At 38.2% G+C, this 14,518-nt stretch overlaps 1 protein-coding gene across 1 annotated transcript in view; it reads left to right on the top strand.

Annotated features, from left to right (window-relative positions):
* Window positions 1-14,518, top strand: part of Nav3 (neuron navigator 3) — a 762,474-nt gene that overhangs the window by 575,082 nt on the left and 172,874 nt on the right. Inside the window, exon 9 of the mRNA XM_036169458.1 lies at window positions 8,141-9,137. Coding sequence (XP_036025351.1) covers window positions 8,141-9,137 — 997 coding nt within the window. The remainder of the gene's footprint in view (window positions 1-8,140; window positions 9,138-14,518) is intronic.

Raw genomic sequence — 14,518 nt, 5'->3', positions numbered from 1 at the left:
AAGACATTTCCCAAGACATGTGTGCTCATTTTAGCAGATAAATTAAAGTATAAGTGCATATTGTCATAAATTATCACTTGCAGAGATGGCTGTGATAGACATGTTAAGAATAGAATGCAATGCCATCTCACTGTTCAACTGAAATAGAATGTTTGAGCAAATCTCTCAGAACAAATGGTGAAATGAAGAAAATTTCTTTTGTTAAGCTTCTCAGAATCACCTTCACTTTCTCTTCCTGATCACCTGCCTTTCAAAAGCTGACAATGAGGATTGCTGGGTGATATCAGCATTTACCAGAGCCCATGCACTCCAGAAAAAGTTCTTTAGACAGATGCATCCTCTGAAGAAAACCACACACCTAATGACTATGAACTGGATCCTGTGAAAATCATGCTGTGTCTCCTGAGCATACATTTTATGTGTTTTGAGAACCATTAATAAATTAGTTTTGTTTTACAAAATCTGTGGAATGCATTTGAAAGAGAATACTAGCTATCTACTGGAAATGTAATCTCCCTTGTTTCATTTGTGACCCAGTTGTGAGCTACATTTCAGAGTACTGAACTACTCAACCTGGGTTGCCTGACACATTTCCTCAGAGAGCTGTTTTTCCATGTTGCTAAGGACTATACCTCAGTACCCAGGGGAATGTTACTACAATCTCATTGCCTCTCTCAAATGGTTCTTATACTAAACATGTACCTTTACTGAAGAGGACAGCATCAAGCATCTTCTAATATGGAACCTTTTTACTTTTATTTATGCCCAATTTGGAATTAGCAGGATGGATGCTGAAGATCTAGCATCATTTTGACTCAGTGTTGTAAGCCATTACAGTTAATGTGAGTTGTGTATTAGCTATTGAATTTCAGATGCTTACTAACAGGGAGCATAAGATATTCTACTCTTAAACACATTTTTTTTTGGCTCTTTTGTTTCCTAATTCTTGTTAAATTTCTATAAGGAGCTAAATTGCTTTTCTTTTCTCTCCTAGATAATCTATATGTTTTAAGATTTTTTTTTTTTTGGTGTGTGTGTGTGTGTGTGTGTGTGTGTGTGTGTGTGTGCGCGCGTATGTATGTGTTTGTGTGTGTGCATTTGCCTATGTGTATATACACCTCACATGCATGCCTTGTTCCTGTGGAAGCCAGAAGGCATTGGAAATCCTGGAACTGGAATTACAGATAGCTTTGAGTAGCCATGTGGGTTCAGAGAACCTAATCTGGGTCCTCTACAAGGCCAGCCTCAATGCATATGTTTAATTTTTATTTCAATGCATATTATTTAATTATTATCTAAATACTGATAATTTCATTGTGTTTACCATGACTCTTGGTTTATCTAAAATATGATATCAATACAATAATTTCTGAAATCTGAGGAGATTTCAACTCTTAGCCCAACTATGAGTATGTATGAGATAATATCACTAAGCATTATTAGTGAAATATGTTGCTTGTTTTGTATGTGTGTACTGAGGTGTTTCATTTATTACTGAAGATAATAAAAACTGGTTGGTGAATACAAACATCTCCAAATGTCACCCCTCCACAAAGCAACGCTCTGACTTTGCAAAGGGTACACGAAAACATGTGCAGAGAGGACAGTGTCTCTGTAATAGCATCCTAGGTTTCTGTTGAGTCATTATAAAATTGATGACTGGAACATTTCACAAGCAATTGCCTTTGCAAGGTGGCACGCTGTGACACAAGGGAGGCAACAGACTACATTTCCATCTTGGTTGTCCTTTTTGACTTTTCACATTTTTCAAAGGTGCTTTGAAACACATGGTACTGTGAAACAAATTGGCATTTCATATATTAATTATTACCAATCTTATTAGAGCCCATAACTCCATTCTTTCTTCCCTTCCACAAGAATTATTGTGCTTAGGGTGTCCTGTATCCAAGGCTATCAGTATTATCCAACACTTTGCCTGCTCTGCCAGGAACACTTTTCAAAGAATGCTGATATTGTCATCGTCATTATCGCCTTATATATTTCTTAATTAAAAGTTTGTTTTTTGTGTGTCTCTGTATCTGTTTCCATCAGTTACTGAATTAAAGACTCTCTGATCACAATTGGAGCGGTCACCAGTCTGATCACAGGAGATGGCCAGCTAGGCTACTGTATGCACTATTGCCAGGAGTCTTAGCTGGGGTCATCCTTGCAGATTTGTGGGAGTTTCCCTTGCACCAGGTTTCTATCTGACCCCCAAATGTCACCTGTATGAAGACATCACTTTCAATACTCTCCTCTATCCACCCTCCAACCCAACCCCTCATGTTCCCATCCCCAACTGTCCCTAGTCTACCCAGGAAATCTCTTCTATTTCCCCTTCCTTGGGGAATCCATCTTTGGGACCTCCTTGTTACATAGCCTCTCTGGGGCTGTGGCTTATAACTTGGTTATCTTTTACTTTACAGCTAATATCCACTTACAAGTGAGGACATGCCATGTTGGCCTTTCTGGGTCTGGGTTACCTCACTCAGAATGATTTTTTTTCCTAGTTCCATTCATTTGCCTGCAAATTCCTGATGTCATTGTTTTTAACAATTGAATAATACTCCACTGTGTAAATGCACATTTTCTTAATCCATTCTTTGGTTATGGACTATTTAGGTTGTTTCCAGGTTCTGGCTATTACAAATAATGTTGCTCTGAACATAGTTGAGCAAGTGTCCTTGTAGTATGATTGATCTTACTTTGGATATATGCCCAAGAGTAGCTGGGTCTTGAGGTAGATTGATTCCCGATTTTCTGAGAAATGGCCATATTGATTTCCTACCAACAATGGAGGAGTGTTCCCCTTGCTCCACATCCTAACATGAGCTGTCATTTGTGTTATTGATCTTAGCAATTCTGACAGGTTTAAGATGGAATCTCATAGATTTGATTTGCATTTCCCTGATGGCTAAGGATATTGAAAATTTCTTCAAGTCTATCTCAGCCATTTGAGATTCTTCTGTTGAAAATTCTGTTTAGATCTGTACCCCATTTTTGATTGGCTAATTTGGTTTGTTTTTGTTTTTGTTTTTGATTTCCAGTTTCTTGAGTTATTTCTCTAATTTGGAGATCAGCCCTCTGTCAAAGGTGAGGTTGGTAAAGATCTTTTCCCATTCCATAGACTGCTGTTTTGTCCTATTGACAGCCCTTAGCCTTACAGAAGCTTTTCAGTTTCAGGAGGTCCCATTTATTAATTGTTGATTTCAGTTTCTGTGCTACTGGTGTTCTATTCAGAAAGTTGTCTCCTGTGCCAATTTGTTCAAGGCTATTTCCCACTTTTTCTTCTATTAGATTCAGTGTTGCTGGATTTATGTTGAGGTATTTGATCCACTTGAACTTATGTTTTGTGCAGGGTGAGAGATAAGGATCTATTTGCAGTCTTCTACATATTGACATCCAGTTATACCAGCACTACTTGTTGAAGATGCTTTCTTTTTTCCATTGTATAATTATGGCCTTTTTTTTTTGTCCAAAATCAGGTGTTCATAGGTGTGTAGATTTATGTCTGGGTCTTCAGCTTGGTTCCACTGATCCACCAAGCTTAGAGAATCCTGTTTCAGTGCAGGAGAAAGGATTGTATAAGAGGAGGGAGATGTGTGTGTCGGGAGGGGGGGGGGGCTGTGGGGGTCAAGGTCATCACAAGGGAACCTATAGAAACAACTAACCTGGGCTCATAGGAGCATACAAGTCTGGACCAACAGCTAGGGAGGCTGCATGGGACCAACCTAGGCCCTCTATATATGTGTGACAATTATGTAGCTTGGGCTACTTGTAGAACTCCACAGCAGTGCCTGTCCCTAACACTTTGGCTGGCTTTTAGAAACCTATTCCTCATACTGGGTTGCCTTGCCCAGCCTTAATACAAGGAGAGCAGCTTAGTCTTATCTTAACTTGATATGACATGCTTTGTTGACACCCATTGGAGGCCTGCCCCTTTCTGAACAGAAATGGAGGAGGAGTGGATTGAGGGAGTGGGGGATCGATGGAGGTGGGGGAATGGAAGGAGAGGATGGAGGGGACACTGTGGTTGGAATGTAAAGTAAAAGAATAAACATCATACAAAAATTTAGTTTTCTTCTATCTAAGACACAGCAGTGAAAAATAGATGTACAAATTCAGGATGTTTTCTGGGTTGCATCTGAAGCTGGTAGCATCATCAGCTATTGCATCTAAGTGCTAAAGCACTGAAGTTCAGCAGTGGCCTGTTCCTAATTTTCCCATGTCTGTGGTGGCCACCATATTTACCTCAACATATTAAGTTTAGAAGAAGAACGTAATTTCTCCTGAATTGTTGACACTGTTGGTTGCAAGGTGAGGAAGCCAAACATTGACTGTGTAAGTTTATATGTCTTATAAACCTGAATTAGGGTATATTTTCATATTAAGTATAACCAATGTGTTTAAGCAGGCTGTCAAAGATAATAGAGTAGTGTACTGGGTAGAGTCTCTTACATTATTCATGATCAAATTCTGCTCAGTGAGGAAAAAGACAAACATAATTCAAACAGATACCCATTTAGCTTCTCCATGAGAAATACCATCAGAATTTAAATCCTCCAAGTATTGGAGTCAAATCTGGTCTAATGTTTTGGGCTTTTCTGAGTCTTGCTGAGTATGTTATTGAGAACAAGTTGCTTTCTCTTATGAAGCATTCATTTTCTTATTTCTAGCAAAGGAACACTTTTGTGCCTGTTTGGTTATTATGGGTGTTAATATGATACCATGTTTAAACATCTCACAACATATTTAGAATAATTCATTGACCTATTTAGTGATTATGGTAGAATTGGTGATGCTTGGTATCTAGATGGAAGAAGGGGAAGATTAAGAGAAAACTGTCATTTGGAGACCAGAGATAAAAGGTTATCAATGCAAACAAAGAAAGGCCATAAAAATGAAAGGCACAGGTGCACTGTTTGAATGCCCTTAAATTTCATAAGAGGTATCTGTTCATATATATATATATATATATATATATATATATATATATATATATATATATATATATATATATAAAGACTTATTTTGGATGAGAAGCTGACTTAATCAGCCTTCAGAGGCATGTTACTGGGTACAGGATTCTTAGTATTGAAGATGTGATTGGCAGAGCCTCTGGTTCCCACTTCACTCACTCTGTCGAAGGTACATATGCTGCCATTTCAGCTGCTTTGGATGTGCAGTCTATCATGAAGTGTCTGGGGAGATTTTATTCATCTGGACATCTTTCTGACACTGAGTGATCTCTGATTTGTCCTTTCAAAGAAATCCAAGGCTCCTTATTGCTGCTATAAAAAGACAGACTGGGGACGGACTTAGAGGTGGGCATGGGAAAGTGTCTTAGATGTGTGTACTAAACTGAAGCCAATTTTACAGCTGTTGCTATGACCATTACTGTGTTGTGTGTGAATTCTATAACATAGAGTCCCCCATGTCTCATTCTGAGTGTAGCTGTGTTGGAATTCCTCTTCTGTACTTGAACTTGTATGGTCTATTTAGTTAAGGCACTCTGCTTGTTTTCTGTTTTCTAAGAAAGGAGCATCATAACTTGTCTACCAGTCATTTCAAAAGCTTTCTGACTCTTTCTTTTCCACCAATTCTCATCCTCACTACAATGCTCCAGTCTTCACAGCCAGGACATTTTTGACTTGTTAAAAAAGTTGCAAATATAGAGTGGAACCAGACTAATTTCTTGTCTAAAATGAAAAGAGATTTTAGAAATCTTAATATGCTTGATTTGTTCTCGGTAACTCATTGTCACTGCTCAATACCCAGCTGACCTTAGACCTGAACAAGGTTCTCAAACTGCAGAGAACCAATAATATGAATACTGCATAATTATGGAACATTAACTAATTTAACAACATGGATGGTATAATTAAAAAACCACAAGGTCAATATAGGAATTCAATCCTGTCTACTCCAAACATGGTCTGTGACCTGTAGCAATTACAGTATTTGGAAGCTTGTTGGATGTGCAGACTATTAGAATTGAAAGAATTGGAAGGACTGTTAAATCAAAGCACACAGGCAGTAAGATCCCCAGAGAGCACATGGTCACATTAAACTATAAGGTCTACCATGCTACAAACACCAAGTACTCAAAGAAAGACAATTACAGAGTTATACAGTGCAGGAATCCTCGTTCGTTGCAAACCATTGAACCATTTACTTAGACTCACTGAGTTTACTAAACTAGAAACATAAGCCCTTCCCACCTCATAGGGGTTTTGTGAAATAATGAAGTTAAGGAATCTTCAGTATAGGCGTATATATAGAATGGTTATGTTAGCAATATTAACATTATTTTCCTTGTAGAATGGGCAATGACACTAATAGATTTTGATGCCAATGTGAGAGAGTTTGGTGAAGTCAAGATGATACTATCCTGTCCCTCAGAACTGTATTCCCAGCAAAACAGGCTTGAATTTTGTGTGACTTCATTTTTTCCAAATGTGTGTGCTAATATATGTATATAAATCTTTATAAATGGAAAAATGTATACTTCCTTAATGAAATCTCATGAATACTCCTTTTGCCTGGAGCACCTATAACCGCCCCCCCCCATTTATATCATTTGTCCTGACTTTATTGGGCAGCCCTGTGTGATCTCAGTCAACTCTCATAATCTCTACCATTTCTTCTACACACCCTGTTCATCTGATGTTTAACCTGAGTCACCATACAGTGACATCCTCTTATATCTCTTTTCTTTGTTCTAACAGGATTATACTGTGTAGGATTGAATCCAGAAGCTACTCAGTAAATACTAACAGATGATATGATTAGACTAGTTTCTGTAGATAGCGGGAATTAAATCAATTTGATTAATATTTCAAGAAAAGGAAGAATAGCATGACAGTAATTTCTTAAAATTAGTAAACATGTAAATGTATGCTGAACATCCAGATACTAGAGGGTCCCTGGGGAATCTGTAAAGTGAGGATGATAATAGACAACCACATCTCAGGATGATCATAAATAAAAGTAGAAATAGAGTTTAAAGCTGGGGATATATCTTAGTACCTAAAAGGACTCGCAGTGCAATTCTGAAGACCTGAGTTTAGATTTTGGAATCCACATAGAAAGCCAAATGCAGTAGCACACATCTGTAATCCTACCATTTCTACAGTTAGAAGAAAGGAGGAAGTGGGGCAGAGACAGAAAAATCCCCGGAAAACTCACAACCTGGCTAGCCTAGAGCTCACCATGGAGAAGCAGAAACACAAAGAAAGATCCTGTCTCAGAACAAATTAAAAGTTGAGGGAGCAACTCTAGAAGACACCTGTGTACATGCACACATACACACAAAGATAAAAATAGTAGAGATGTATCCTTAAATTGTTTGCCCTAATCACAAGATCCTGTGTTCAGTCTTATACCACAGACAGATAAACACACACACACACACACACACACACACACACACCACAAAATATAACTTTAGTGGTTAGTTTTGTTTAAAAATACAGATAAATTAAAGGGCTACATCATTATTCATATAACAAGTAGCTAATATCCTTATAACGTTAAAAATTCTCTATTTCATAAGCAATGGAGAATATTCATTTATTAGAATGAACTGTGGTGGTGATTGGATAACAAAGAGTTTCTTAGGGGGAGGGATATTGTTTTATTTATCTTCAAATATATAAATTCTGAGGACTGATATATTCATTTGGTAAGAGTAACTTGAGTATGTGTTTAATTTTCTTCCTGAAATTGATACTTTCCAAAGAGTATACAAAGTACAAAGAAAATCATATCACAGAAGTAATTAATGCTACATAATATGTTGCTTTTCAGTTCAGAATAAATATGTACCTATATTTAAGAAATAAATGGGGCTGGAGAGATGGCTCACTGGCCAAGCGTAACATAACACTCTTGAGAAGGAAGACGTTAAGTCTGACTCCCAGAACCTTGGCTGGTTGACAACCACCTACAACTCTAGATCCAGGGACTCTGACGCCCTCTTCTGGCCTCTGCCAACACCTGCATTCACATGCACTTGCACACACAAACACACAAATAACTACATTTTTACAGGAAGGGGGAAAAACATAAATGTGTAGCAATGTTTAATAAGTGACCAAGACAAATCAACCTTTCCCATTTTTTTTTAAATTATGTACAGATTCCTCCAAAGGACCTCAACCATCTTCAGGTATAAATGGAAACACACAGCCTCCCAGCACTGCTGGTCAACCCCCGGCCTCTGCCATCCCTTCCCCAAATGCCAGCAAGCCCTGGCGCAGCAAGTCCATGAATGTCAAGCACAGTGCCACCTCCACCATGCTGACGGTGAAGCAGTCAAGCCCCGCCACCTCCCCCACTCCATCTTCAGACAGACTGAAGCCCCCTGTCACAGAAGGGGTCAAAAGCACTCCCTCGGGACAGAAATCGATGCTTGAAAAGTTCAAGCTGGTCAATGCCCGGACTGCGTTGCGCCCCCCTCAGTCTACCAGTTCAGGACCTAGTGATGGTGGGAAGGATGATGATGCCTTTTCTGAATCTGGAGAAATGGAAGGGTTTAATAGTGGTCTGAACAGCGGTGGCTCCACCAGTCCCAAAGTGTCGCCTAAATTAGCCCCTCCGAAAGCAGGAAGCAAAAACCTCAGCAATAAAAAGTCTTTGCTGCAGCCAAAAGAAAAGGAGGAAAAAAACAGGGACAAAAATAAAGCCTGCCCTGAAAAGGCGGGAAAGGAAGAGAAGGACCAGGTGACGGAGACGGCTCCGAAAAAGACCTCTAAAATCGCAAGCTTGATCCCAAAGGGCAGCAAGGCCGCCGCCGCCAAGAAAGAGAGTTTAATTCCATCATCCAGTGGGATTCCAAAGCCAGGCTCAAAGGTACCCACGGCAAAGCAAACTATTTCACCCGGCAGTGCAGCAAGCAAAGAGTCTGAAAAATTCAGGACTACCAAGGGGAGCCCTTCCCAGGCCTTCCCCAAGCCCAGCACCACGGAGAAAGCGAACACCCATGGCCTCTCTGCTCCTCAGGATGGGAGGGAAGCTGGCCATGCATCACCTTCTAGTGCCTGTGGACAGAGCACTGGCAACGGAGCAGTCCAGCTCCCCCAGCAACAGCAGCATAGTCACCCCAACACTGCCACGGTGGCTCCGTTCATTTACAGGTGAGGTGGCCTCAGTAGCCCTGTGTTCACACCTCTTCACATTGAGGGGGGTCATATGAAGTTAAATGGCCATTTGAGAATGTTTCTCTTTGAAGCTTACAGGACTAGAATTCTGCACAAAAGCGTAGTCTGGGGGGAAACCTTCTCCTTGTGCGTCGGGTCCTATTCGCTCAGAAACGGAGGCCTTCAAAGATTAGCTTACGTCTTGTCAAGGGCAAGATGGAATTGAGGTGCCCCGACTGTCTCATGTCCGGTTCTTTCATCCTACTGCCCTGTTTGCTCTGGCACTCAGCTACCGTCATTAGCACAAGATGTCCCTTAAAATAACTGTTGGACTCAAGGTGCTGGCAGTCAATTTTTTGTTCTCATATTTGGGCTAAAGTATATCATACTGGTTAAAGAGGCTGGCCTCCAGAGCATCCACATGTGTGCTGCAATCCCAGCTGAACCATTTACCAACGCGTTATGACTTTAGACAAGTTGTTCAGAATTTCCTAGTCTGGTTTCCTTCAACAGTTAGTAGAGATTAAAATAATAACAAAAGTAATTTATTTATTTATTCTATAGTCTAGTACAGTGCAAACCAGGAAGGGTTTTTGTAAGTATACCATTTACAAAGTAAATGTTATATTAAATTCCTATGAGTTTGTAGATAAAAATAGCTATTTATATAATTAGTGTATTAATATTTGCTGCTTTGTATTTTGTGCATTCATTCTACACTATGTACATTAAATACATAATTATATATTTTATCTATAAATATGCAGACAACTGCACAGTTACCAAAGAAGGCCATTTTTCCTGTGAGGGGACTTGGCTCATCAATTAGAGCTCTGTCAGTCACTAGGATGAGTCTAATTTTATTCTCTGTCTTCTCAGTAAAGACCCGACCAAGGGAAGAATAATGGCTGCTAGTCCCATTCTTTTGACAGGTTGTCAGATTTAAAGCAAGTAAGAAATTTTAAGAATAAGAAGCAAGACTTGCTATAATTATTATGGAGTCAAGACTGCAGTGAAATATTTTATTAATGTATTGAATTATGGCTTTCTAAAAATAAAGACAAGAATTACAATTGTTAATTTTTTTGTTTGAAAGAATATAAATACTTTTCTCTGAGATGTCATATACTGATTAAATCCAAATTTTAATTATTAGATTTCATTTGAGGGACTTGCAACATCCCTGGTCAGTATCCCTGATTTCAGTGACAGTGCATTTAAGCCTTTGTACCTGGGTCAGGAGAGTCTGTTGTTTCTTGCTCCAAAGTCCCCAACTGGCTATTCAAAAATTTTGATGCCCCAAATCCAAATCCACATTTCAACAATATAAGAAAAACATGGAGCTTTAAATATATCACACTCAGCACATCTGTGCATTTCAAATATATTTTGCAAAGACATCAGTCATTTTTAAATCAAATATGAATGCCAATGAAAATGAATATCATGAATATCTATACTTAGGTATTCATCCAGCCTATTACTGCAAGTCACAGCCAACTTATGTTGCTTATTTGTGATGAAACATTCAGCAAATGAAAATTTAGTGGACTCCATTAGAAAATATGTTTCTGATTCAGCATTCTTAATCTTCATTAACATTCCAGATAACTCTATATTGATATTGAATTTACCTATATATCACACAGAATTCTTTGGTCATAATTCCTTAATTTTTAAAATTACATACATTTCCATGTATATGATCATTTTGCATATGGAGTGACTTAAGCACAGCTAATTAACATATGCTTTTTCACACATAGTTACCATTTGTGTCATGAGCATACTTCATACTCCCTGAACAGTATTTTGCATGCAATCTATTATTATCACATGTAACCACCATCTTATACTAAACCTTAGGTCTCCTAAAAGAAATTCTGTGTTTCTGAGCAATAATTCCCAAAACTAGGAACACCCACCCCCATCATTGCCACTAATATATGACTCTTCTCTTGTTCTATGAGATCAGTTTGTGTGTGTGTGTGTGTGTGTGTGTATAATGAAGAAAAAACAATGTTCTTTTTCTATGCCTGGCGTATTTTACTTACCTTCTTTACCCCAAGTACATTCTTTTGCCTCCTTCTTTATGCTTGAATAATATTCCACTGCATTTGTGTACAACATTAAAAACAAAGCTTTTTCCAATTGCAATGTACCTGCTAACAGCTTTACAGGAAGCACTTGTGGGTATACCACATCACCCAAACAGATTCTCTACACACCTTGAAACTTAAATTTCTTCCTTTAAACTGAATGTTATAGATGTGAGATGATATAGCCCACTGGCAAGAGGTAGAGAGTACACAGAGCCTGCCATTACTGTTTAGAAACATGGTCTCAAGTTCCTTTTTGTTGTTGTATTATTATTATTATTAAGAAATTTTCCATTCATTTCACACAGCAACCACAGGTGAGACAGTTGTCTAGCTTGAACTGTTTGGGGGGCTCCAGGCAGTGGAATTGGAACCCGTCCCTAGTGCGTGAGCTGGCTCTTTTGGAGCCCAGTGCCTATGCAGAGATGCTTCACACAGCCTTGGTGCAGGGAAGAGGGGCTTGGACCTGCCTCAACTGAATGTACTAGGTCTCGAGTTTTTAGATCATGGCTCTAATAATCATTGCTTGCCACCAATGATTGGTCATGTGACTTCTAGCAGCCTACTTAAGGATTTTGAACTTCAATTTTCCATTCTACATAATGGAGATGAAATAATCGAACCTACCTCACATGACTCTTTTCAAGATTGGGCTGGTGTTTTCACTATGGTAACTGCATCTGTCATGTCTTACACAGCCTTCTCCAAACCATTCAAGGAGTGATTGATGAAGAGTATTGTCTTAAAAGATTTAAGGACGCAATTCCATGTAAAACAGTCATCATTAATGGCAATAATAATACTTAGGCTATTGTCATAATATGTCTAAATAAAACTAACAAAACACATTATACAGTACTTTGTATATGACACAATTATGAAATATTATCAGAGAATTTTATAAATGATAAAATTATGTCCTCTAAAGGCAGAATTTTTCCATTCTCATGCTTTCCCACCATGAGTGAGAGAGGTTTAATTCTTGATTCGTGGCCTTTTGAGTGTGACACCACACGTCTTTTTTTCATTCTAACTATTCCTGCTTATGGAAGAGCCCTTCCTGAAAGCCACCTGACATGTTTTATAGGTGTTGTTAATCATTTGAGATAATAATAGTCATGATTTATGACTTTATAATGGCAGTATCATCTTTTAAAATATCATCTGTTAGAGGTTATCTACTGAAATCCTCCATGTTGCAACATTGATATTCATTCCCTGACTTAAACTTCACCACAAATCCACGAGGATGTGATACTATTCTTATTTATCAGAAATGGAGAAGCAGCGATTTAGATCCAGAACAGTAATGATGTCAGAAAATTACAGAGTCTGCAAAAATTTGCCTGTGAAACAAATTCTGACTGACTGCACACGTTTTCTCTTCAGTGAGCCTGAACGTGAGGAAATGCTCTCCTCTGTCAGTCCTTTCTGCAATGTGGAAAGAATAAGCATTATTACCAGGAAATTCAGACTAGGAAAATGTCAATAATACATTTGCAAACTTCTCAATCAGAATTCACTTATAAATGGGTTGTGGTGGTGTAAACCTGTGAATCCCACAACTTCGGTGGGAAGATAGGGAACTGCATGATTGTGGCTAGTCTTGGCTAGAAGAAAGAGTACACCTAAAAAAATTTATAATAAACTGTGAATTGTTATTAACTGGTATAAATTAAATATAACACATATTTTGCATATGAATATATGCATATATAATATTTAAATATACTTTAAAAACCTACACAGAATTGGAATAGTATTGGGCTCAGGGTAATTTTTGTAAGTGTTTTATAGATTTTTCTTAGTATCATAGTTAGGCTAATATTGCTGTGATAAAACACCATAGCCAAAACCAACTTGGGGAAGAAAGGGTTTATTTCATTTTTCACTTCCAGATAATAGTCTGTCACTGAGAAATTGAGAACAGGGAATCAAGAAGTGGGGTAGGAACCTGAAGGCAAGAACTGAAGCATAAACCATGGAGGAACACTAACTGCCCAGCTCCTCATGTCTTGCTTAACCTCCTTTCTTTCACAACTCAGGATCACCTGCCAATTAGAGGTACTTCTTCCATGTGTGAACTCTCTCAAAGTAATCATTAATCAAGGAAAATTCTCACAGCCTTACCCATAGTCCAGTTTGGAAGATGGATTTTCTCACTGAGGTTCCTTCTTCCCAAGTGACTATGGTTTGTTTCAAGTTTACGAAATCTCACCAGGACACTTGCTTAATTGCCATCCCTACTGGAACACTGATATATGCTTCATAATATTCTTTCTCACTAACTGTATATCCAGAATTCTATAAATATGATGTTAAGTTATGATAGTTAAAGGTTTTCACGCAGTCTAACTTCACATACAACATAGCATATTTTATACCACTTTCATAACTCAATTATCCCCATAAAGAAATGAGTATTGTAAATTTATTATGATCTTTACTCATTTTATGAGCAGAAATAACTGACATTAAAAGGTAGAGAATTGAAGAGATGATAGGACGTTCAGCAGAAGAAGCTCTTAACAGTCACAACAATTTGAAATTGAAATCGCCTGTGTTATAAATGTGACTATGTCAACAGAAACATCTATGAGATAGTAACACAATCATTTGACAGGTGTTAGAGAAAAGGGAATCACCACATACTATACTTTCCATATACCCATCCTTCACTCTTCAGGTGACTTGCAGTGGTGTTACAAAGGTAGGGGATGTGATAAGAATATAATGAAACACATGAAACATTGCTGATATAAAAGTGCATTGTATTAAAATTTATACTGAAGACATTTCTTTTTAAATTTTTAAAAGTGAGTTTAGTCCATTAGTGTCTAATAGAGAGGTCAAAGTAAGCAGTGTGAATTAAAGCAAAGGTTGGATTTTGTCAGGTGTCTAAATCTAGTAGTTTGCATTTATTTTTATTTTTATTTTTTTTTGGTTTTTCAAGACAGGATTTCTCTGTGTAGCTTTGGAGCCTGTCCTGGAACTCACCCTGTAGCCCAGGCTGGCCTTGAACTCACAGAGATCCACTTGCCTCTGCCTCCCGAGTGCCGGGATTACAGGCATGCACTACCACTGCCTGGCTAATCTGGTATTTGGCAATTTTACAATCCAGGTTGAAAGGAGCAAAGGAATAAACTGTGCAGTCTAAAAATGAAAATAGCCACTGAGACATGCGTCGAGGATTCATGTTCATGTGGTTGAAGGACTAAAGAAAACAAATGGGGCAGAAAAATCCATATTTTAATCACTCTCCCAGAAAGTATCCAACTT

This window comes from Onychomys torridus, chromosome 20, assembly GCF_903995425.1.
Source record: "Onychomys torridus chromosome 20, mOncTor1.1, whole genome shotgun sequence".
NCBI classification, from domain to species: domain Eukaryota; kingdom Metazoa; phylum Chordata; class Mammalia; order Rodentia; family Cricetidae; genus Onychomys; species Onychomys torridus.
Note: the sequence above shows the minus strand (reverse complement) of the source record. Positions and strands in the feature narration are given on the sequence as shown.